General features: G+C 50.7%; 1 protein-coding gene across 1 annotated transcript in view; it reads left to right on the top strand.

The window, feature by feature from the left end:
- Nucleotides 1-24,624, top strand: part of Pkp1 (plakophilin 1) — a 45,671-nt gene that overhangs the window by 6,348 nt on the left and 14,699 nt on the right. The window contains exons 2-4 of the mRNA XM_052736564.1: nt 3,823-3,929; nt 21,555-21,952; nt 24,447-24,591. Coding sequence (XP_052592524.1) covers nt 3,823-3,929; nt 21,555-21,952; nt 24,447-24,591 — 650 coding nt within the window. The remainder of the gene's footprint in view (nt 1-3,822; nt 3,930-21,554; nt 21,953-24,446; nt 24,592-24,624) is intronic.

The raw sequence follows: 24,624 nt of genomic DNA, 5'->3' as shown, positions 1-24,624 counted from the left end.
GTGTAACCTGCTTGAAAGCTTGGAAGTGGAAAAGAATGCTTTGCCCCTCCTATGTGAACCTGCCTTTCAAAGATTTTTGTAGCTGAGAAAGCTTGGGTTGCCCACACGACACAGGAATGCCAGCCAGTCTCATCTAAGGCACGGAAGAGAAGACGAACACAGTCTTTTGTCCTCAGTACAGCAGACTGACATGGTTTCACACAGTGAAATTCTACATTGATGCAGGCTGAGGCAAGCCACTCATACTGATTGTCGAACAGGGAAATTCATCGATGTTCTAAGGCGTTGGGGTTCTGTGTGGAGGCAGATGTGTGTCCCGATGGTGATGCCCAGGTTGAGATGGCTGCCAGCATCACTGAGAAGTCACCATTATTTTTGCTCATGGCAAATGCACCTCCGTAGGGACCAGTGGGAAGGCAGGAACTGGTCAGGAAGGGCAATAGGATTCTGAGGGGTGAGCTGGATGTTCGGATCCCCTCCCTTTACCCTCACTCCCAGGATAAAGAATCCTTCTCAAGGAGGTGGACTTGAGCCTCTGTAATTCCATACATCCCCGTCTCTTATTCCAATTAACACTGCCCTCCAAGAACCTTTGGGGTAGAGGAGGCCCTGGCTGATAGAATTCTAAGACTATTTGGCATTAAATGGAGGTGTTGAGCCCCTACGGTCCAGAGTACCTTCCCCACAGGACTGGACAGGAAGGAAAAGTGGTACCAAAATGTCCAGCTCAGGCCAATTAGGCTTCCTAGGAGTAAGTTTTGTAGAAGTAGAGAGACCAGGTGGAGAGTGAGCTCTCAGGGTTACACTTATTGAGAAGCTCCATGTGCTTGCTGCTGAACTTAGTTTTTAGAGGACCTGGCTAACCCTCCAGACACCCTGGGGTCAGGAGAGAGGAAGTGGTTTCTGTGTGAGAACAGCTCATCTTCTCTCCCTGACGACGGCTAGACGTGATTCGGAATGTGTCACACCTCTGGATTCCTCCCCACCTTCGCCATCCCTCCAGCCGTGCATCCACCTTCTGCCAGAAAAGCTGTGCTGGCTGGCGTAATGGCCGCCTCACTCTCACAGGGAGCCAAGCAGCTCCCTAATTGCAGATAGGTTTTGGAGGATGCCTTCAGACGTTGCCTGGAAGGAACCGACCCAGTGAGAATTACAGCTCAGAGCTGTTGTCACCTGAGTCACAGTGAGACATGGGGACTTGCTCTGGGAATTACAGAGTATCTCATGCCCTGCTTCCATCTGTTCATATGTCCGTGTGTCTATCCACGTCTGCCTCCATGGCACAGTTCCTACTTCACCTGGAGAATGTGTAGGAGAGCAGCCAGCAGACTGCGGTGGCACACGCCTTTAATCCCAGCACACGGGAGGCAGAGCCAGGTGGATTTCTGTGAGTTCGAGGCCAGCCTGGTTCTACAGAAGGAGATCCAGGACAGGCTCCAAAACTACACAGAGAAACCCTGTCTCGAAAAGCCAGAGAGAGAGAGAGAGAGAGAGAGAGAGAGAGAGAGAGAGAGAGAGAGAGAGCAGCCAGGCTGGTGAAGGGCATGGAAAGGGGAGATGCTTTATATGACCTGTGGGTGTCAAGTCATGATGGTAGATTCCCTCTCACGGGGGTGGAGGCCTGAGTGGGAGCCTCCAGGAGATGATTCTTAAAGTAGGAGGCCTCCCCGGGGCTTTGTTGAAGTATCTGTCACCACCCCAGAGTTTCCATCTGGAAGTAGCTGGCTGACCCATACCTGCCCTTTGCTAAGAAATGCCTGCTCAAGAGATGTGAGCCAAGCAGACACTGGCCTGCCAAGCTTTGGAAGAGATGACGGACATGGGCTGGATCAAGGCGGGTGAGACCTGGAGGACAGCTCCTTGGAGTCCTGATGATGTCTGTGCCTGGCTGTGGCCCCTTCTCTGGTGACCGAGTCCACAGGATTCTCCCTGTTCCTTATGAAAACACAGTCTGTCCAGAGGAGCAGCTGCAGTTTGGACAGACAGGAGCAAACTTACTGTACCTGCAGAGGGCTGGGAGTAAGTCAGAGGCTCTGTGGACCAGGCAGAATCCTAGGACTTCACTTTTAGGGGAAGGCCTGCACCTGGGCCCTATGGGGTGGGATTCTGGGACTCTATGGATGGAAGAGCCCCTAGAACGACCCCGAAGCAGGAGGCAGAGGAGGTGGGGCCAGTCTCAGTTGTCTGCCCATCTTCCTTGAAAGATAGACATTATCTTAGAGAAGCTTCCTGGGATGCCATCAGGCACATGTCACTATAGCCACAGAGCTCTGGGAGTGTATGGACCGTTTAGGATGCAGAGAAACTGTTTTTTACAGAAAAAGAAGCTGAGGCCCAGGGAGAGCTTGTGGGCCAGGCCAGGACCAATTCCAACCACTAGGCTTCTGGGGAAAACTACGACTGTCACAGCTAACATCCCGAAGTCCCACTCACCCTTCAGGATCAGGAATGGGAATCAAGGGAAATGCCCTTTGTCATGGGTCTGGCGCTGGACAGAGGAGATGGCCCTAAGCAGGATGCTCGCCTGATTATGAAGTGCCAGTCTTGTTCCTGTTCCCAGTTCAGACAATTTGGTTCCTAGGAAATGACCTAGAGCTGGTGGGTGTGGCAGAAGTGTAAGGGCTAATGGATTCAAGGGAGATCAAGGTCCAGGCCCCCTCCTCCTTAGAGAGGATTTCTGATGGGGAAGTCCAAGCATCACTTTAGAGGAAAGGCGTGCACATCCCTTAGAGGATATGTTTGATGAGAGTAAGGAAGACTTGCTATGGACATGCAGGCCAGAGAACCTTGGCTTATCTTTCACAGAGTTCTCAATGTAGCCGAGGAAATATGGACACCAGGTGGCACATGACTTGGGGTACAAGAGCAGGGTACAGCAGAGACTAGAGGGACTGCCTTGAGCGGGGGCTGGTTAGTAAGGGGTTCCTGAAGGAGATGAAGTCTTGAGCCTCGCTTTGAAAGATGGATGGAATGTGATGGCTATAGCCCGGGAGAGAAGACGGATTCAGCGCAGGGGGACTATGTCACTGAGAGCCATGTTTCCTGACATTAGGACCTCCAACAGACCAGCTTGCTCAAAGTTGGGGCTGTATGGTAGGCCTCCCCACTCCCTGCCATTCTGTGAAAGGAAGAAGGAAGGTGGGTCCCTGCCACGAACCTCAAATCCAGCCTGCTTTTTGTGATTCAAAGCCACTTTGCCGCTAATAACCCTAATGACACCGTGTCCTCCCGCATAGCCTGTCATTTGTGGATCTCGAAGCACTGTGAAGGCATTAATTAATCCTCACTGGGCCTTTGAGGTTGATTATTGCCCCCCTTTACCAGCGGGAGGACCTTAGAGAAGGAAGGGGCAGGTTACCTGATCACCCGTGGGGGCTGGGCTCGGGCTGGCATTCACAGTCCGGGCAGAAGCGGACTCTAAGCAGTGTGCACTGCTGTGTGGCTCTGACCTTGAACCTCTGGACCTGGAATGTCGAGATCCTGCCTTCCTTCCCCATGCATCTTTGTAGAGCATGGACTCATGATTCCCTGTGTTGGAACTGCCGTTCTCCAAGGCTCTCCAGGCCAGCTCGTGACCTGTAGGTGTCCATTTCTCCCAAGGGGTCTAAGAGCTGTCCTTGTGGCAGTCTGGTGGCTCTTTGCTGGGCCCTGGCTATGGAGGATGTGAAGATGGGCATGGCTGGTAGATGGCACCCTTCCCCAGGAACTCGGACTGCTTCCCTCCGTGGAGGTGGTGGACCTGGATGTGGATGATACAGCGGGAGCAGGGATGGGTGAAGATGATGGTCATCCCTGCCCTAACCTCCCTGCTCTTCCCTCCAGGTTCCATGTATGATGGGCTGGCTGACAATTACAATAACTACGGGACCACGAGCAGAAGCAGCTACTTCTCTAAGTTCCAGGCAGGGAACGGCTCCTGGGGCTATCCGGTAAGGAACTGCTTCTGTTCGGAAAGATCTAGAACGTCTGTGGACGTGGTCTGGGATTCCCGATGCAGAAAGCTTTCACTGGTTGCTCAAAAAGAGAAATGCAGACTTCAGCCAGTAAATGAGGACTTCAGGTCTGACGAGGGCTGTTCGCTGGGCTATCGCCTCCCAGGGAACTCTGTGCAGTCTCCTTCGGTGCTGATTGGGGATTTCTGGGTCTCTCAAGCATTTTACAAGTCTGTTTCCCAATGTTTCTGATTTTGACCAAGGGGATGTGAGAAGTCTGAATTCTGGAGGTCCTTTGTAGACAGGTTTTTAGGGAAGTCCTGAAGTAGTCTCTCTCTTCGTGTGTACTGTTGGTCAAAGAAGGACCCAGAAGGTACCTCTGAGACCAGGAGATCTTGTCCATTGCAGCAACATCTGCAAAGGCTGCCTTGGCTTGGAGAAGAGCTTTGCTTGAGTTGACTAGTCAGAGACGTATGAGTTCAGATTCAAGCCCTGCCACTCACTGAGCCTGTGTCTTTGGGTTTCAACTTCCGGGCCTCAAGTTCCTCACAAGTAAAGTGGCTATTATAACAAAGTCTTCTTGGGTTATTATCAAGATTGAATGAACTAATACATATAAAAAGCAGATACAGTTTGTAAGGTTTTAAAAAAATTAATGTGGGTAGAGATAATTCTAGATCCTTCAATCCGGGGTCTGGCTCCATCTTTCTCGACGCCCTCCACCCACCTGTCCATTTCCTGAACAGAGACCTATGGAACTGAGCTTGCTATAAAGCACTGTGGCGGGTGCTCTGGATAAATCATATGAATCAGTGCGTGTTTCATCCTATTCTAGAACTGGGAATACTGGGCTACCTGGCACTCAGGGTTTCCCAGATTCCTCAGATTTCATGAGTTCTGTTTACTTTTGCTAATTCCAACATTAACCTGCATTGTTCTTGGAAATTCTTACGTGAGGCTCAGGGATAAAAGATGTGCCTCTATGCAAAGCTGAGGCGGTGTCTTCTTGGGGTCCCAGGATCAGTAGCATTTTATTTTGAACAAATGATCACAGATGTCACTCCAAGTTGCTGAAGATCCTGGAGTCCTGTGTAAAGAAGAGTGGGGAGCAGGTTTGTGAATTCAATGTTCCTTCACTGTGGCTTGATTTCCTTTCTCCATCAGTTTTGTTGGGGCTGACTGTGGAGGATGTATCTTCCACAGGTGTTACACTCTGGAGACGAAAGAAAAGAAAGAACTCAGTCTGCTACAAATTCATTTCTCATTCCTTCTTTGTGTGGAGGGGGCATTTATATCCGTTGTCACTCTCAGGACAACCGAAATTTAGTTGATCAAACCAAATAAGTTTGCAGAGCACTCATAGATGTGAGATGGCTTTAATACAAAAGATGATGTCCACATATATTCAGAAAATACTTTAGTAATGGAGAGTAAAGGGATTAGCTAAAAAAAAAAAAAAAAAAAAAAAAAGCTAATAACTGGACCTACTGATCCAAGCTAATAATGCTGACATGGTCATGGTCGTGCTAACAATATACATGTTCCGTGTTACCAGGCTGGAGCTTAGAGTTTCTGAGCTGTTTCCACTCTCCTCTGTGACTCTCGATAAACCACTCTGGGCATCAGTTTTCTCCTCCGTAACATGAGACTGATGGTACCAGTTTTTCTGCTTCGTTCACATGTTGCTATCATGCTACATTAACTATGTTATCAAACGGAGCGCGTAACCATGGAAATGTGGGAGGAGGTGTTTCTAAAATACCTCCTATGGCCTGTGCCTTTCTGACATTTTCTTCTAGATAATTAATCCTTAGTTGTCTCATTTGCCTTTTAATGCTCCCAAACAGCCCCCACACCTCCCCTGTGCCCATTTTCTGACAACCACTGAAAATCCTTTTCCTTCCCCGCGCCCTAAGGCCCATCCCTCTTCACTCCTTTGCTGGCAACCCTGCAGACATGACTCATGACAGGGCAGCTGCCGAGGCTTGTCCCGTCTCCTCTCAGTTCAGGAGAGGCTATGGGAACAGGGAAGAGCTGAGCACACACGAGGATTTGGCGGAGGGAGGGAGGGAGGAAGGGAGGGGGGCTGAGGAGAGAGGAAGTAGAATAATTGATATTGAAGCCAGACATATAATCAGCTGAGCACTGAGAAAGACCAAGTGGGGTCCAGATTTGGAAAGGGAGAGAGTGGGAGAAACCGTAACAATGATCTGTGGTGTGAGATAATCCCATGCCTGTGGATTTTCCCAGGGTTGGTACAACTAGCATGGAACGTTGCACTTCCCACCCTCTGGTGAAACCAATATGGCAGCCCAAGGCAGGGAATACAGGGAGGAGGGTGTGGTTCATTGGCACAGGCACCGTCAGGAGTTTCTGAGAGCTGGTGAAGGACCATTCCCTACAGACACATTCTGTTCATTCAATCAGTCAGCCGGCTGGCACTGAGCAAATGCTGGACTCAGCATCACGTGATGCACACTGTGGATGAAACTGCAAAGACTCCCTTTGTCCTCAGTGAACTGCTAGTCCAGTTGGGAGAAGCAAAGACCAACAGAAACAGAGTAGATAATCATTTCTGTCCTGGAGAACTACACCAAAGCCCGGCTCAAATGTTTCTAGAACCTGTAAACGTTTTTTAGAAGGAGCTATTTCCAGTGTGTTTTAGAAGCCACGTAGGTACCAGTGACTTCTTTATTAAGATGATCTCTGTCAGATTAGAAGCAGCACAGCCCACTTGGAGCACTTCATTCCTTGGGTTTGGTTCCGATTCCAAATATCACACCATTCTCAAATTACAAAGCTTTATCACTAGTGAGTAAACATGTGTTTTAAATGTAGAGGGATTCTATAGGCAATCCTAAAAGAAAAGCCTAATGATATTTTAAAATCAGTAGTGTCACTTCATATTCTGAATCATCAACAGCCTTCTAATTTAAAAAAAAAATCTTTTCTGTTTCATCTATGACCAAATATATTACAAATTTTAGGAAACTGAATAAAAAGAGTCCTATAATGAAGCTTCAAATGAAGTGATTCTGACCTACAAGAAGCGTCCTACAAGGGGCTTAAAGAAAAGATTGGTCCAAAGAAAACCATTTGACTCAGCGTTCCCCTCATGATTGTGGGTCGCTGCAGCCTCCTTCTTTAGAGACAGGAATTTGCCCAAGAGTCCCCCAGGCCTCCGGAAGAGGGAGGAATCTGTGCAATGAGGCAGAGTGTCCCCACACCGGACACCTCAGGTGGGCTGATGCTGTCCCAGTTCTCAGAGTCAGAGCAGTGGGCTTTGCATTTTACAGATGAGGAAACTCAGGCCCAGAGACAATAAATGACTCAGTGGAGGCCACACAGATGTTTACTAGTATGGCAGCCTAGATCCCTGACCTACTACCTGCTAACCTGGGAGCTCCGCTTTCCTTATTCCGGGTGCTTATACTTTGTGTGGTGATCATTGTATCGGTCTCCATAAACCTCTGTGTGTCGAGATGGCAGCTGCGTTTGAGGGACTCACAAGAGATCCACAAATCCAAATCTTTTCATTGCTCTCTTTCCCTGCCCTCCAGCCAAAACTGTCTCTCCTTGAGAGAGTCTAATGCTAACAGGAGAAGGAAGGGAATGGTCATATTTTCTCTTCCTAGACTCAAACTCTGTTCATTTAGCAATAATTATTAATAGGGAGTGGTCATAGTAAACTTGTAGGGTAAAACAAGTACAACAAGTAAATGGTTTGGTAAATAATTATAATGAAAAATATTAATATCAGAGATTCAAACACAGCTATGAGTGTCCTGTGTTCTCAGTTTGGTACGCTAAGTCATTCCTGACATTAAAACAAGTGTCCATAAGAGCTCCTCTACTGGGCTATGGACCCAAGGAGAATGACGTCAGATGCAGTTGTTTCTAGTTGGGAAATGGAGGCCTTTTGGTCCCTATTTGTTAGACAGCTAATATAATGGGTCACTTGAATACCCTTGTCTGGGTCAGGTAGACCAGGGTGAAGGGAACAGAGAACCGAGGCCATTTGGAAAGCATGGCTATTGTATTCCAAAGCTGTAAACAGTCACGATCATATGGGTCTGTATGGATCAGGTAGACCAGGGTGAAGGGAACAGAGAACCGAGGCCATTTGGAAAGCATGGCTATTGTATTCCAAAGCTGTAAACAGTCACTATCATATGGGTCTGTCCCAGATGCAGCTAGAGTTTTCCTATTTTTAAAGCAAGAAACACATCATGAGCATTGAGTTATTTTGAGAGTGTTCTTTAGATGTGGATTGAACTTGACCATCCTTCCCGGGATCTGATCTATAGAGGAGAGAAGTCATGGGGATAATACCAGCCAGGAGTTCTGAAAGCAAGGTGAACCATGGTGTTTGCCATATTGAACCACACACATCCAGCTTGGCAGTCCTGAGGTGAGAATCTCTAGGAACATAAGGAGAGAGAATCCTGTCTTTGTCCTGGATCTTTCTCCTGGCTGCTTACCTAATTGATACATCAGTGTTTGATGTTCCCTTCATGACAGAATCTTGTGGTTATGCACTAGAGACCCTTTGCGCTGAAGAGAACCAAGCCTGTTCATTCTGGACCCAAAGCAACCTGTGGGAGCCCCTGGTACAGCTGGAAGGATGGCAGTTGTGTCCAGCTGCAGTGGGAAATAGAAAGCCCCAGCACTGTGCTGTCTGGGTTGAGGGTTCATCTTCTGTCAGAGTTACACTGTTGATTATGCAAAGGGCTGGATTGTGGACCGTACACTGCAGAGAGGTTGCCAGGACACGTGGCAAGATCCTTTGTCCTGGGAGCAGTAAAAAGAGACTGCCCTTGCTAATCCATAGTTAACAGAGGCTGTGACCCAAGATAGCATGATGTAGGGGAACAAGCCCCAGGCTTGGCTCAGGACCTTCAGCCCACATTCTGGCTCTTCCCCTTCATTATTTGTGTGACTCCAGGCATGTCCTTAATCTACCTGAGCCTCAGTCTCTGAAATGGGGAAAATCTCTTTCTCAGTGTAGTAGGAGGACTGTGTACACAGCATACCTACATAGCTGTGTGATGCTTGGATTCTAGTCTCAAAGAGACTGCTACAAGATGAGGGACCTGAAGTGGCATTTGTTTTTCAACACGGAATAAGAATCTTTGATTAGCTTTTTGCCAAAGGCTAACATGGGGCTCCATGGGGCTTGAGAGCTCACTAGTGACTCCTGAGCTTTGGGGCTGAAGCCAAATCTGGGTGGCCCCTGGTTGGAGTTGGTGCAGATCCTCTAGCCCAGGGGCCCTGCTTCAACCCTCCAGCTGACTGAAGGCTCTGTACTTCCTGCTCTCATGTGACCATCTCTTCCCACCAGGAAAAACGGAAGTTAGTGAGCTCTTGCAATAGCTACACGAGTAACTACTTTACCTTAAAGTTCAGACTCTCCACCCCCCGCCCCCTCTCCCCAGCCCTGAGTGCCACTTTCCAAGTGTGCAAGCTGGCACCTTTGGCAATGCCTGCTGGCTGGCCTCTGCCTTTTCCTGCAAAGTCCAGGTGAGGGAAGATAGAGTAGACTCCGGCTCTTGCTCCCAAGGAGGCATGGGTCCTGCTCTGTGAGGGAGCGATTGATGTATCTGCCAACTCAGTGTCCTTGCTGCCAGCTCGTGACTCACCCCCACCCAGCCTTGCGAGATAGGAGGGTCCCGCAAAGGCCCCAGGCTATCACCCAACAAGAAGAGGCAATGATCCTGCTTGCCAAAGGACAGAATGTGCCTCAGAGAGAAAAAAAGGAGGTAAATGAGTCGGCGGGTGACTTGGGAAGTGACCCTTCCCTGTAAATGTGGCATGTCTCTGCCAACTAATTGCTGCTACAAGGATGCTCCTGGCACTTCAGCTGTGGAACTTCACCTGTGACAAATGTCCACATCCAAAGAGACAAGCCATAGTCCATCAGAGTGGCTCTGCTTACACCTGAAACATTTCTAGGTTGGGCAGCTTCCTTTTTATGCTTCTCCCTTCATAGCTGACTTAGCTTTCCCAAGTAGCTTGAGGCTATACTTCCCAGCTGAGGACCTCTCAAGTCTAACATCCATAGCCTGAATCCTTCTTTGGGGAGGAGAAGTGGAGGATGCTCGCTATGCAGGCCCCATGGTCCTACAGAGGTAGGAGGGCATGATCATGGTATGTAAATGTGAATGGCATCCCTGAGTACGAGCTTCAGATGGGGGACCCGAGAGGCCTCTAGGAGATGTGAAATGTTGAATTGTGTGGAAAGAGAGGAGAGAGGATGGAGAACACAGCAAGGTCCTGGGGCTAGGTAGGACTGGGGAATGAGATTACTGCTCTGGCTATCCCAAAAGAATGGACATCACCACACCAGGTAGCAACTTGTGTGTGGCCAGCCCCAGAGGTCTTACAAGCCGCCCCCTCGCCCCGCCCCCCGCTTTCTGCAGCCAATCCCCGAGGACCAGAACTCACACTACCCCTCAAAGTGAATTGAACATGTCAACTTACCTCCTCCTGGATCCTCTGGTCCCCATGAGGGGCTGTAGGAGGGGTGAGTGGTGCGTTATTAGGGACGGAGAGGGAAGGCTGGGTGTAGAGCTAGCCCAGGACATGGTCAGCAGCCCAGGACATGGCCAGCAGCAGGCCCTTCTTAGAAAGTCCCCAGAAGAGAACGTTACTGTCTCCTGGGACAGCAAAGCCAGGTTCAGCTTGAAGGATCTGCTGTAGCTTCCACACAGTTCACGCAGAGCTCCAAGGCTAGTGGCCAAATGGGAAGAACCAAGGCTTAGACTGATTCACCAGGCTCAAGTCCTTCCTTCCTGACTAGGGATTAGGAGGCGCTTCAGAAAGCTCTAGTCCCTGAGGATGGGATAAGGAGGAAGCTTCCAGAACAGGTAGCCTTTGCTCTCTTCCCCACCCTCACATCTTCTAAGTACAGTCTCCAAAACTTTAGAGGGAAGACGTGAAGACTCCAGAGGAACTGGAAATATCTCTAGTTTTCTCCAGCAGTGACTAAAGGAGCTGTGTTTGGGGCCCTTTGGGGAGGGGGGCGGGGGCTGACAAAAAGCCATCTACTTAGCCAGCGAGTCTTAAAGTCCTTACACTGTGGTTAAAGACAAAGAACAGACGAAACAACTGCCTGAGAAGGGACATAATTAAAAGCTAAATTCTACAGCACATGCTGACTTCAACCTCTCTAGGCCTCAGTTTCCTGGTCTGTAAAGGAAAGCTGGGAAGGGTGGGGGGAACTGGGCAGGGCAGGTGATTGCCAAGCCTTCCCAGCTGGAGTCATAGGGTTTGGGGATGTGGTCCTCAGGTTCTGGATTAAAACAAGCAGGAACATGTAGGGCTAGCTCACCCCTCCACATTCTCCGTCAACTCAGATCATGTGATAATCCCTGGGATTAGGGCTGTTTTTTTTTTTTAATTCACACAGAACATTCGTTCATGTTTTCATTCCCTGACTTGATTCCTTGGGTGTCCGTGAGATGGGCGGATACTCAAGCACTTTTATTCTGATTTGATTTGCAGGGGAATTAAGTTGCAGAAAGGTGCAGGGGCCTGCTCATGACCTCACAGGTGGAGTTGGCAGAACTGAGTCTGGAGCCCAGTGGCCATGAAGGGGTGTGAAGAGTGAGGAGAGATAGGAGCCAGGAGGGGCAGGAAAAGATGGGTGGTATCTCTCCCCTGCCAGCCAGCCCTGAGCCAGGAAGTGGGGACCAGAAGAGGGGCCATAGATGTGAAGTGGTAGAGGCATTTTCTGGTGCCTCTATTGGTGAGAATTTTCCTTTTGTCACCGAGCCCAGAGAGACAAATGCAGTAGCCTTTCCCAGGTGGGTGGAAGAGCTATCCCCACCCTTCACTAGGGTGAGGCTCAGCTTTCTCCCCCAGGGCCCTGGCAAGTCTCTGCGAGGCCTGCCTGCCTACCTGCCCCAAGAGCGCAAACTCAGCTGAAAAACAAAATCAAATCTGGTTGTGGAGGGGCAGGGCGGGGAGGGGATGAGAAGAGACACAGGTGGGGAAAGAAGCAGCTTGGGGGCCGCCCCTAAACCCCCACCCTATGTTCCGGGGAGTGGCCTTGAAGGGGAGGAAGACTGGGCTGAGCCAGGTTGGCCAGAAGGGCTATGATTTCAGCAAGGACTGAATCAATGTCTGCCGAAAACCAAAAGCCTTCTGGAGCGGTCTGCGATTGGAGAAACTGAGGCTGAGGAAAGGAAGCTGATTGCCCAAGTCTGCACACCTAGGCGGGGGGAAAGAGGACTGAATCCAGGTCTCCCGATCTCGTGCTCAGAGTTCTCTGTCCCTGGGTGTCTTAAGTTTCTTTTTAGCCACCGTAATATTCCCAAAACCTAGGTCGTGAGCACTCAAGGATCACAGTTTTACAAAATCATCATACCAACTATTACTTACTGTTGAAGGAATAACTTTTCAATTTCAGTGCATTTCCTTCGCAAAGAAACCACAGATCACTAAGCCAGATGACACAAGCAGTATTCTTTGCTACTAAAGGAAGGCCCGCCATGTCCTTGATAACCCAAAATAACAGAACAGCGCTTAATGCTTGTGAGGTCCATTTGTTCCCCTGGAAAGGTTGAGCTGTTTTGCATTGAAAGAAGTGTTGCTGAGTAATGAAGACGCACAGGGAGCCATCCTTAGGCTCAGGGCCATCAGACTGGAAATACAGGCGTTTCTATGTGCTTCAATGATGGCCACTGCCTGTGACCTAAAGTCCTCTCACAGCCACCAATGGTGCATGGCGAAAATATGTGAGGACTCTGAGTCATGAGACAGCCATGTGGGATGGTTGTCCCACGCTGACTCCCACCCAGGTCATGCAGAGAGCTCTGTGGGCCAAGGAGAAAAGCACCTTGTGGAGCTCCTGCCCCTCAATAAGGCCAGCAGCCCCATGCCTAGCCGGACACTTTCTGCGAGTGGAGTATGTATGTAAAGAGGAGGTCTCTGACTTTAGTGTCTGCCAAGGGCCAGGCTCTGTGGAATGGAACCCCCCCCTTTGGGGTTCAGGGACAACCCCCAACTTCTTCCACCTTCACCTTAAATTCTAATCACTCTTTTGGAGGTCCCACAGTGCTGGAGAGAGAGTGGGAGTGCTCAGGGAGAAGCCAATGACCCATACTTTCCTCTTAACCATCCTAGAGTCTTGGAGCAGGGTGGCCCAAGCCACCCAAATCCAAAGAAGTCCAGCAATAGTTGGCTAACTCCAAAGGACTCCCACTGCCAACCTTAGCACAAACTCCTGTGTCCCCCACACAACTTATATGACACAAAAGTGCATTGGGAGCAAGATATGGCTTGAGGGAACCTGATCCTCCCCTCCATCATTCCACTCATGTCCCTATACAGAACATACCGGCTCTAACAATCACAAGGTTTCCGTTGTCCTGGTGTCCTTTGGCTCAGAGGGTCTTTTCAGCCCTGGCTTTGGGCAGTAGACTTGTGTGACACCAGTGATCAGCTAAGTCCCTTGTTTCTTTCTCTTTTTTCCCCCACCCCACAGCGCTGAAGATAGAACCCAGGGCCATGCACATGCTAGGCAAGCATTCTACCCCTGAGTTTGCCGCTCCACAAGCTCTATTCTCTACTTAAATATATTCATGATCTCTCAGGACCCATAAAAAGAGAAGAGGCAGGTACCTCCTAGGCCTGGACTCTGTCAGAACCAGGCTCACCCATAGCTAGAGAAACCTTTGACGTTTCGGCGGGGGGCCACCTAGGATAGAAGCGCTTTGCCTTTAGCTCTTGTTGTTTCGTTTTGTTTTGTTGAGATAGGTTCTCACTAGGAAGCCTAGAATGGCCTGGAATTCATGGTTCTCTTGGTTCAGCATCTGGAGTGCTAGGATTATAGGCATGTGCCACCACATCCAGTACTCTTAGCCCCTTATGCCTTGTTCCGTCATTACCAGACTCTATTAGTTGGTGTCTGGTGGCTGGAGGACAAACTTTGAGAGGAGACCAAAGATCTGGTTCACTATCTACCACATCTTAGCCAATGGCCTCAGACAAGATCAAGGAACTTCTCAAAGATTTTCCTTACATAAGACTACCTCTGGAAAAATGTGTGTTCCTCAAGTGTGTAGGTGGGATGTGTATAGGATGGGTATGTGCCCCCTTACTCCTCCCTCCCTGGATTGACCCATCCCTGGGACAGCTGAGTCGGCCTCCGAGTTCAAAATCCAGAATCCACGACACTGCAATGTAGAATAACTTAGACTCCAACTTATCTGAGTTCGTGGGAAAGAGACAGTCAAGGGCCTGGGCTCTATTGCCACTTGCATATGAGAGGGCCGTGTGTCAAACACCAGCTCAGACTTCCCTTCTAGAAGGAAACATGGGGGACTTTGCAGTTAAGAGCACTGGCTGCTCTTCCAGAGGACTGATGCTCGATTGCCAGCCCTCATGGCACACGGCTCCTAACCCTCTGTAACTCTAGTTCCAGGGGATCGATCACCTCTGTCCTCAGTGGGCACCTGTACTAACAGGCACCTATCCACGGGCAGACACGCACTCCTATACACAGTGAACAATCATTTTCTTTTCATCTTTAAAAAGAAGCATGCATATGAAACCTGGTGTCCTTGTGGCCAAGTTCGTGCTGGCAGCGGTAGGAGCTCGAACAACTCTGCTTCTGGAGGAGTGTGCTGGAGGGGGCCGGAGAGGTGCTGGGTGAGTGATAAAGCAGGGAGCAGGGTTCAGAGACAGCGGGCGCTGGCATGGCATGGCGGCCACGTTGTTATCAAGCGCGGCTCACTTGGATGCCTCCCACTGTATGTGAGGAGCCCCTGTGGGCTTCGTATGGAAGACTTGGAGCCTGTTACAGCCAAAGAGGCCAACTAACAGGGACGTTAGGTGTCCCCAGAGAGAAAGTCACCTCCCAAAAGCCTCCCGGGCTACTGGCTGGAGTTCTGTAGCGTCCTCACACCTGGGTTTCAGTCATCTTGAGGCCCTGGGAGATCTATCTTCAGTTATTGCAAATGTTTCTTAATACTGACCGATGGGGTAAGTGCCCGCAGCTTCTACTCTTCAGTGGTCATGAGAGACGCTGACAATTCTTGACCGGCTTTCTCGTAACATCTACATAGGCTTCCGAGGTGGGCACTAAAAGGTTTTTTAGGTGACAGCCCATGTGCAGTGGCTCATCCCTGTAATCCTAACACTCGGGAGGCTGAGGCACGATAATTATGACTTGGCTATGTGTTAAGACTCTATTTCAAACAAACAAACAAAATCAGTTAACAGAACATATCTGAGCCCTGGGACTAGACTGTGTTGGACTTGTCTGGTGTCCCTCTTCTCAATAAATAAGCACTAGCTGTCAACCAGACACTACCCTTTAGTTCACAGGCATCTCTCATGCTTCTGGGGTGTCCCTGGGAAGACACTGTGGGTTTCAGGGTGTTGGTGATGGAATTGTGGGTGTGTCTCCTCCCTGCCTTTGAGGACTTCACAAAGAGGCGCTCCTTCAAGGCCAAGTGGCACCACTCTCTGCCTGGACGGACATCAGGGATTCTGACCAGTGGGGTTGTTCTCACAACCATGTGCCAGGAAATCAGAAACCCAGCCCAGGGTGGGACCTCTGCTTCTCAAGAGGAAGGTATACCCAGAGAAATCAGGGACTGACACTCTTCCTGATGAAGTCCAGTCTTTGGTGACTCAGGCCTCAGTGGCTTCCTCACTGATGCAGACTGCTAAGAAAGCAACATCCGGTGCCTTTAGGAGAACTCTCCACGCCTTGGGTCCTACGTGCCCCTCTTGGGTGCCTTATTGGTAGAGGACCCGAGTCGGCCAGCACCTAGGAAAGCTCAGCCGAGTAATCGGCCAATCAGGTGTCCCTTGTTACTCAGGAGTGAATGCAAGCTTAGAAAGTTCCAAGAGGGCTGTTGTCATTACTGTGGAGGGTCCTCAGTGAGCACAGGCTGGCAGTGGTAGTTGCAAGATAAGCAACCATGGAGCCTGTCCTGGAGGGGCTTCTGTCAAGGTCCCTTCTCTAGAAGGCTCTCTCCAAGCCCGAGAGGGATGAGGACTCTGTGAAGTTGTATGTGTGCTGGCTTTCATGAGGAGGGCGTGGGGAGACTGCCTCGCTGAACATGGCCCGGCCGGACACTCCACTGGGTGTGTGACTTGCCAGGCAGAGAAGGGTGTGTCCTGTGGCAGAGCCGGTTTGGCCAGCCCCACCTTGTTGGCAGAAGCGTGGTTTCAAAATGGTCTAATAGCCGGGGACATGGACACTCTTTTCATCTTGGCCTGCCTGGCATGGCATACATACACTGCTTCCAAGGAGGTAGGCAGTTTCAGTCTGGTTATCCAGAGCTGAGGTAGAACTTTCTGGGCTCAGCCAGGTATCAGCTATATCCCAGGTCAGCCTAAAGGAAAGTGTCCTGGACCTCAGGTTGCGAGTTCAGGCTGTGTTGCCCTGCTCAGAGCCCTCCTACCCTCCACCAGCTCATTTTGTCTGTGGTGGACCCCGGGGCAAGGAGGCCGTGGGCAACCCAGTGCTCCTCAGCAACCGGAGTCTCCATTCCCAGAAGAAATTCTCCGCATCAGTGGTAGCTCTCCTTTCCCCCTGCTAGGCACAGCTTTTTGGTTTGAAAAGCTTGGAGGACTAACAGCCCGATGGGAGTCACCAGGGAACAGACAAGGCCAGGGGAGACTGGGTGTGCAGCTGAAGGATTCCAGCTGTGAGCACCCCGGGCCAAGATGGGGCCGAGCCGACTTCATGGAGATGACAGGTTTGAGCAGAAGCTTGGGAGGAGTGTGGGGTTCCAAAGCAGGTGGGCAGAAAGCAGGCGAGGCAGGGGCCAGCATGTGTCTGCTGTTGTGGGACAGTGTGAGAGGGTGTGTTTGGGAGGGACAAGATGGCTGGGTAGACGGACTAGAGTCAAGTTGATGTGCTTGCCTGGTAAATAGCAGGGACACATCAAGTTCTCCAGCATGGTTGGTCGGGGCTAATGGAAGCTTTGCCTGAGAAAGCAGAGAGCGATGGTGTGGAAAGGCCGGGATCAGAGCAATGGTTCTCAACCGGTGTGTCGCGACCCCCTTGGGGGGTCACATATCAGATATCCTGTAAATCAGATCTATTTGCGCAGGAGTAAACCGAGGAAATGCAGGCCCAACAGTCGAAGCAGTGGCAAATCAGAAGGAGGAGGCAGACGAAATGCTCAGGTGGACACCACCTCTTCCAGGACGGCTGCTTCCTGTCCTCCCCAGTGACTCTGACAAACAGGAGTTTCTTAGGCCTTTGGAGCCTAAGAAAGGCATTGGTTTACTTTGCTCCAGCTCACTCTAGAACTCACGTTCCTTGCCTACAGAGTGAGTAGTGGGCTCCTGAGAGCTTCCTACTTAACTTAAAGAAGAACAGGGCTACAGAGACCATCAACGTGGGTTGAAATGCCACACTCCTTCAGGAAAAGGGGGGAGAAGGGAAAAAGGCATTTAGGGGCCCGAACAGCCTTAAAGGCAGGGCCACTAAACAACCTGGGTGCCTCATTAGCATAATGAAGACGGTCTTCCTCGGATGCAGGAAGAGCCATGTAAGGAGACAAATGCCTTCAGGCACAAAGCCTGGCTTCACTCTTAGAGTAGGTGAGTAACTAGTCTTAAGTCAGTAGAAGGGAGGGCAGAACACAGGCTGGCTCGGGGAGGCTTTTGGCCAATGCAGTCTGTCTGGCTTGCCTTGGACTGTGGTTGACTTTCAAAAGCCCCACTAGTGTTCCAGGTGGAGAAGCATGTCTCTGAGTCCACACTCTGGGCTTCAGTTGTAGCCACCTAATCCAGCCTGTTGACTGCATGGTCAGTTCTGCTCCTAGGAAGCTGAGTGTCTAGTCTGGAATGCTTTGATTCACAGTCTGTCCCCCCTGAGGTTTGAGATTCCCAAGAAAGCATGGGATAGTCCGACTGTGTGTGTGTGTGTGTGTGTGTGTGTGTGTGTGTGTGTGTGTGTGTGTGTGCCCCCTTTGTATTCAAAGAGGAGGCTGCCAGCAGATTCCTATCTGAGGGTGGGGGTGTGGCTGGAGAGGGACTGGCAGTGAAGTTCTCCCACCTGCTGTGGGCACAGGTGTCCATGAATTCTCTTCTGACTGCAGCTGTTTGCTGAGGACTTAGAAGACAGTGTTTGGGAATGGGGGTGGGAGTGGGATTGCTATCATCTGGAGCCTGGGGGCAGGGCCACCACAAACATCCTGTGGTGCTTGGGCATCCAGACAATGGAGAAGTCTCCTGCCCCAGATGCCAGGAGCACCCATGTAAGGACTACACCGCCTGGGCAGAAAGCCTGCTTCGTTCTCCATGTACCATCTGGGCAGAATAGGTGCCTCTATTTTTCTCCAACATACTTAGACCTGTTCTGTGCTATGTAATGAGCTCAGCATGGGACTCTGAATCCTGGGTGTCCTCTTCCTGGGCTCACCCCCTTATGGATTATCTAGAAACTTCTTTAGAAATGGTGTGGGTTATTAAAAATGCCTGCTATACAACAAGCATGAGGACCGGAGTGTCGATTCTAGCACCCACTTAAAAGCCAGGCACAGCAGTTCACATCTGTAACTCCAGTGCTGGGGGAATGGACACAAGCGGATCACTGAAGTACGTTGGCCAGCTAGACCAACTGAATCCAGGAGCTCTGGGTTCGGTGAGAGAATTTGTCTTAACTAATTAAGACAGGGATGGAAGCAGAGGGGATGGGGAAGTGGCTCAGTCAGTATAAGTTTATTGCCATGCCAGTATGAGGACCTGCGTTTGAATCCCCGGGATTCATGTGAAAAGCTTGGCACGATGGCATGTGCGTGTGATCCTAGCATTAGGGAGGGAGAGCCAGGGGGATCCCTGGAGTCCATGTGCCTGTGTGTGCACCCTCAGCCAGCTCCTAAAGGCAGCCAGTGTGAGAGTCAGAGGGATGCAGATGGTCTAAGTACTCCTGTCCAGTTCTAATTTACAGACATTAGTCTAATGATGCTAATGACCCTCTATGTCATGAACAATTAGGATCTCAGTTAGACAGCTGGAGAAACTCAGACATCCTGGGTTTAAGGTTATACCTCAGGTTATACCCAAGGAGGCCACTGAGACAACCAAGGCAGTGTGACTCCAGTCTGAGCTCTCGACGACCACATCTCCTTCTCATGCCTAAGTCCTAACCTGGTCATGCTTGAGGAGAGTATTTGGATTCCCAAGACGCCACTGCCAATTCAGCCTTAGAGGCTGCAGCTACAGCTGGATCCTGGGCTAGAGGCAGTATGCTTTATCTGACCCTCGGCGGCAAGCACTCAGGCATGTGTAGCACCAGGAGAGGACAGGGTCCAGCTAAGTTTATCTCCTGCTTGTCGAAGTGACAGCGAAAGGCAGTGGAGATGGGAGAGCCACCTCTAGCTGTCATACTCACACAATCCAGCACTGTGACTTTAAAGGCTGGGGTGGGGCTCCCAGAAATGGATGACACTACTGGGGTGTGGCTGATGGGGGGGGTAGGCTGGTACTACAATCTCACAGGGGCGTCCTCGCCCATTCCCTGGGGGCAGCCCACCTCGCTGAGACTTGCCAGGGCCGCCTGCTGCTCCTTTTCCCAGCACGGGTTGCTGAGCCCAGAACCTCTCTCAGGCTTAATCAGCAGGATGGCGTCTTCGCTGGGTTTGGGCCAGGAGAGCATCTGCGCTCCTCATCAGGTGTCTGAGATGACGTCCAGGTGTGTCACTTACTGAGAACAAGGGAACTCCTTGTTGTCTTTCCCTCCGAAGCGCAGCCTGCCTTGGGGAGTGTACAGCTTTCCCCTCCTTCCCTGGAGAAGAAGGCAGAGTGTGGCCATTGCCTGGAGCAGCGGAGGCCTCTTGACATTTTGCATATAATTGTCAAGGAGTCCGGTTCACCTCCAAACGACCAGAAAACTGCCGGCTCCTCTCACCTCTGCCTTACCAACTCCCACAGACCGGCTCACTGTGTGGCAGGGTGGTTTGACCCAGTTGGGGGAAGAAAATTGTGCCTGCTTGGCATGGGGAAGGGAGTGTACCTGCCACCACCAAGGTTAACAGTCTGTGGCTTCTGGGTTTTGGATGCCGTTTCCAACGGGTAGCTTGACGCCCATTCTTTTCGGGGAACTGGAGCAATGGGCCCCTCCTTAGGTCTGTGTGGCTAGATCCAATGTAGAGGGGAAGGGAATCGCTGGTCTCCTAACAGCCTCCCCTGCTGACACACGGTTTGCACCCATTTTCCCTTTCCTCACCTTTCTACCCCATCCCTTGATGAGGGTTGGGTGGGCAGCCTCTGGGCTGGACTTGGCCCTTGCTCATCCCAGCAGAGGTGAGTCCCAAGTCAGCACCTGTATGGAGAGGTTTTATCAGGCTCAGTGTTGATCCTGTAGTCTGAGAACAAGTTCCGGCAGGCAAGACCCGCCAGCTTTCGGGTCTGGGAAAGTCTTCTGTGGAGAGTTCAGTACCAGAGCTGATTCCCACCAAGTCTCCGGCTTGGCAGGCTCCTCCCAAAGAAGTAAATTCCCAGTTGGGCTGTTGCTCATGGTACGTGTTTCCCTTTGGATGAGTTTCTGCCCTGCCTCTTCTCCAGCCAGCCTGACGACACAGCCCAGGGGTCTCCCCATACTCCACCCTGCAGCCCTGTACCCCCTCTGTGTGCACCATGGCTTCCTAGTTAGCAGCTCTTTGTACATGAATAGAATAGACATTTCCAAACGTGCGCAAGGGCTGATGCAGGGCTGGCTGTGTCAGAAGCTGCTGCTGTTTGGGATGGCCTGCAGGGACAAGGCAAGGACTCGAGACAAAAGCCCTTTCCTGAGTGACTATTGAAAGACCCCCCCACTCTGGCTTGCAGCCCCCATCCTAGACTTGGCCCATGTGGTCAGATCAATGGTATAGAACTTCCTTTCACAGGCTTCCACAATAAGAAGTACATTTTGGGTGCTGAAAGATGGCTCAACAGTTAAGAGCACTGTTTGCTCTTCTAGAGGACCTGGGTTCAATCCGCAGGAACTACATGGTGACTCACAACCATCTGTAACTGCAGTTCCAGGGAATCTGACATCCTCTTCTGGTGTCTTTTTGGGCACTAGACATATACATGGTGTGTAGACACATATGCAGGCAGAATACCCATGTACACAAAATAAATTATTATTATTATTTGTTTGTTTTTTGAGACAGGGTTTCTCTGTGTAATTTTGGTGCCTGTCCTGGAGCTCTCTCTGTAGACCAGGCTGCCCTCGAACTCACAGAGATCTGCCTGGCTCTGCCTCCCAAGTGCTGGGATTAAAGGCGTGTGCCACCACCGCCCAGTCTATTTTTTTTAATTTTAAAAAAGAAGTACATTCTACATTGCAATTCAGAATCTACACACTGTAGCACAAAGCAGGCTATGTTACACTCTGTATTGTATAGTTTCTAATATATTTCTTTATTCTATACTTTTGATAAGGGTGGCATAGCTGCTAATATGATCTCATATTCCACAGTGATTCACAACCTGCATCGGAAAAGTAATTTAGCAAGCAGATAATGCCCAAGGTTCCTTTCTCTGCAAATATTTCCAGATCCCTTGAACACTGTAACGGGGCCAGGAAGGGCTGCCTTTGTGGACAGGCAGATCCAGGATCCCAGTCAGGAGACTGACTAAACCTCTCGCCCCTTTCCTGTCCAGATCTACAATGGGACCCTCAAGCGGGAGCCCGACAACAGACGCTTCAGCTCCTACAGCCAGATGGAGAACTGGAGCCGGCACTATCCGCGGGGCAGCTGTGCCACCACTGGCGCCGGCAGCGACATCTGCTTCATGCAGAAAATCAAGGCGAGCCGCAGTGAGCCTGACCTCTACTGTGACCCGAGGGGCACGCTGCGCAAGGGCACGCTGAGCAGCAGCAAGGGCCACAAGACCACCCAGAACCGCTACAGCTTTTACAGCACTTGCAGCGGTCAGAAGGCCGTCAAGAAGTGCCCCGTGCGACCGCCCTCCTGCATCTCCAAGCAGGACCCGGTGTATGTGCCCCCTATCTCCTGCAACAAGGACCTGTCCTTTGGCCACTCGAGGGCCAGTTCCAAGTGAGTGCTGCAGGGCTGTGGTGGGGCCCGGTGGGAGGCAATCTGCTAGCCTGGCCCACGCAGCAAGGGGCTTCCAAGGAAGGGGGCCGGGAGGGCGGGGCTCAGCCTGTGTTCTGGCTTCCCTGGATTCCTTGAGGAATCTCTGGTCTGAGGGGCCGCTGATTAGGGAGTCCTTAGAGTGAAAAGGTCACAGAACCCAGACATTGCGTACACAGGTCTTAAGGATCACAAGTTATGAACAAATGAGAGAAAATTAGCGGGCTAATGGCTGCCATGCCGTGTCTCTCTGATCAGCGACATCAGCAGCACCTGGGAATGCGTTAGGAATACTTGTTCTCAGGGCTGGAGGGATGGTTCTGCAGCTAAGAGCACTGGCTGCTGCTCTTCCAGAGGACCCAAGTTTGATTCCCAGCACCCACATGGTGGCTGACAACCATCTGCGACTCCAGTTCCAGAAGAGTCAACACCCTTTTCTGACCTCTGGTTATGCATGTGGTGCATAGACATTCATTCAGGCAGAGTACCCATGCACATAAAATAATAAAATAAATTTTAAAAAATATTCATTCCTGGGCCCCACACAGTCCTACAGACATCTGGAGGTCCTAGCAATATGTGTTCCAACAAGTCTTCTAGGTAATAGACACACACACATACACACACACACATACACACACACACACACACACACACACACACACACACACACACACGCATGCACGCACGCACGCATGCACACACGCACACCCCACACCATGAAGGAGACCTAATGAGCTGTCCCATAGAGAGCCATAGGCAGAGGGTACTTTGGGGCCACAGTAACATTGAACCTGCCTTTCCAGGCTCAGAGTGCCATGAGCTTTCCAATTGTCCCTCATCACCTATGACAGCTACTCACTTATTTGGCAAACATTTAGGGAGCATCTGCTCCGAGTAGGCTCTGTGGTGAGCACAGCAGTCACAGCCCTGGTGATACAGCCACCACACCTCTGGAGCTCACTCTCAGTGACCGAGGAGCTCTGTGTTCTTCCTATGCAGCCCCTTTCCAGGCAGACCCTGGTGAGGGCCACAGACGGTGGCACTTGCCCAAGGCTAGTTCTATAGGCTGCACTCCTTCTTACCAGCCCCACTGTTCTGAAAGAAAGCAGGATCCATTTAAAGCGGACCTCTAACATTTGAAGTACACAAGGTGTATTTAGAATAACTTGTGAAAGGACTCAGAAGTCCTTCTCTTTGGGAGTCTAACCATGGCGCCATTTGCCCCCAACTGGAGGTCTAGGATTGAGTGGCAAGCCACACAGAAGGGACAGTTGACTGATAAAGGTAAGGTGATGCCTTCTCAATAGAGGTCAGGTGGGCAACTAGCCCACAGCCAGAGAATTCTGCTCCTTGGATGATATTTTTTTCAGAAATGAAGTTGGATTGCTTTAGCTATAACTGTGGCTATTTACTGAGCACCAACTATGGCAAAGTATCAGTTCTGTACAAATGGGGAGAGGGTTCCCACTGTAGATGGTGAAGACATCTGTGGGGTAGGGCTGGGGTAGACATCTGTCTCTGCCCTCCGGGACATTTTCTCTCTGTTCAGAAGCAAAGCACACTTGAGCGGAAAGGCTGCCTGTGGCTGTATACCATGGGAGCCGTGGGAGTTCCCAGACGAGGATTCCCTTCCTTGGAAAGGCTTCTTGGAAGGGAGACTCCAGCCGGCCTAGGCTAGGCCTTCGTGCCTGGAACCGAGGATGTTTTGCTACAACCAAGACTCTTGCCAGAGGCTAGGGAACGTGCCAGAGGTTGCAGTGGAGCCAGCAATCCGTTAAAACAGTGAACTAATAGCCATTTGCTGTAGTTCAACCTAATGCATGCCCTTCAGTGTCTGTCCAAGCAGTGTGAACTTGAACCTGCTGTATGGAGAAGCTGCAGCTGGTTTCTGAACTGGAGAGCAAGCTCGTGGACAGGCTTTCAGGACCTAGTTAAAGGCTGTAGTATGCTGGGTAGAGCAACCCTCTAGCCTCTAGCCCCATGAAAGTTATCCTAACACAGACGAATATGGTAAGTGTGAGGACGAGAAAGACTGAATATAAGAGTTTGTTTGTGTGTGTAAGAAGCTAGCTGGGAGTAGCGGGTGGAGATGGACTAGACAGGCCATTCGCTTTCACTTTCCCAGGATACGGCACAGACGGAATGGTAGGATAGATGGGAAGCTTCATCTCAGGAAACAGGGCCAAGTCTCTGCACAGTGTAAAGATAACTGTCCTGCTCCAGCCTTAACCCACCACAGGGGCTTTATTCCAAGAGAGGGAAACTCCAACCGAACACAGCCTTTTTCCTTCCAAGTAGGGAGCTGTTCACAAGGTGTTCTCCAAGAGAGCCTGGCTGCCTTGTTCTGTTTCCCTGGGGGAAAGGCTGTGGTGGCTGAGTGTACAAGGAAGAATTTAGAGCCTGCTCGCCAGGGCTCCCAGCCCATCCTGTAATATGCTGTACCCCATTCTTCCAGGATCTGCAGTGAGGACATTGAGTGCAGTGGGCTGACCATCCCCAAGGCTGTGCAGTACCTAAGCTCCCAGGATGAGAAGTACCAGGCCATCGGGGCCTATTACATCCAGCACACCTGCTTCCAGGATGAATCTGCCAAGCAACAGGTAAAAGGCCGTACACCTTCCCAGCTACTAGGT

The sequence above is a fragment of the Peromyscus californicus genome, unplaced genomic scaffold, assembly GCF_007827085.1.
Source record: "Peromyscus californicus insignis strain IS unplaced genomic scaffold, ASM782708v3 Scaffold_14__1_contigs__length_90479793_seg_2, whole genome shotgun sequence".
NCBI lineage: Eukaryota > Metazoa > Chordata > Mammalia > Rodentia > Cricetidae > Peromyscus > Peromyscus californicus.
Note: the sequence above shows the minus strand (reverse complement) of the source record. Positions and strands in the feature narration are given on the sequence as shown.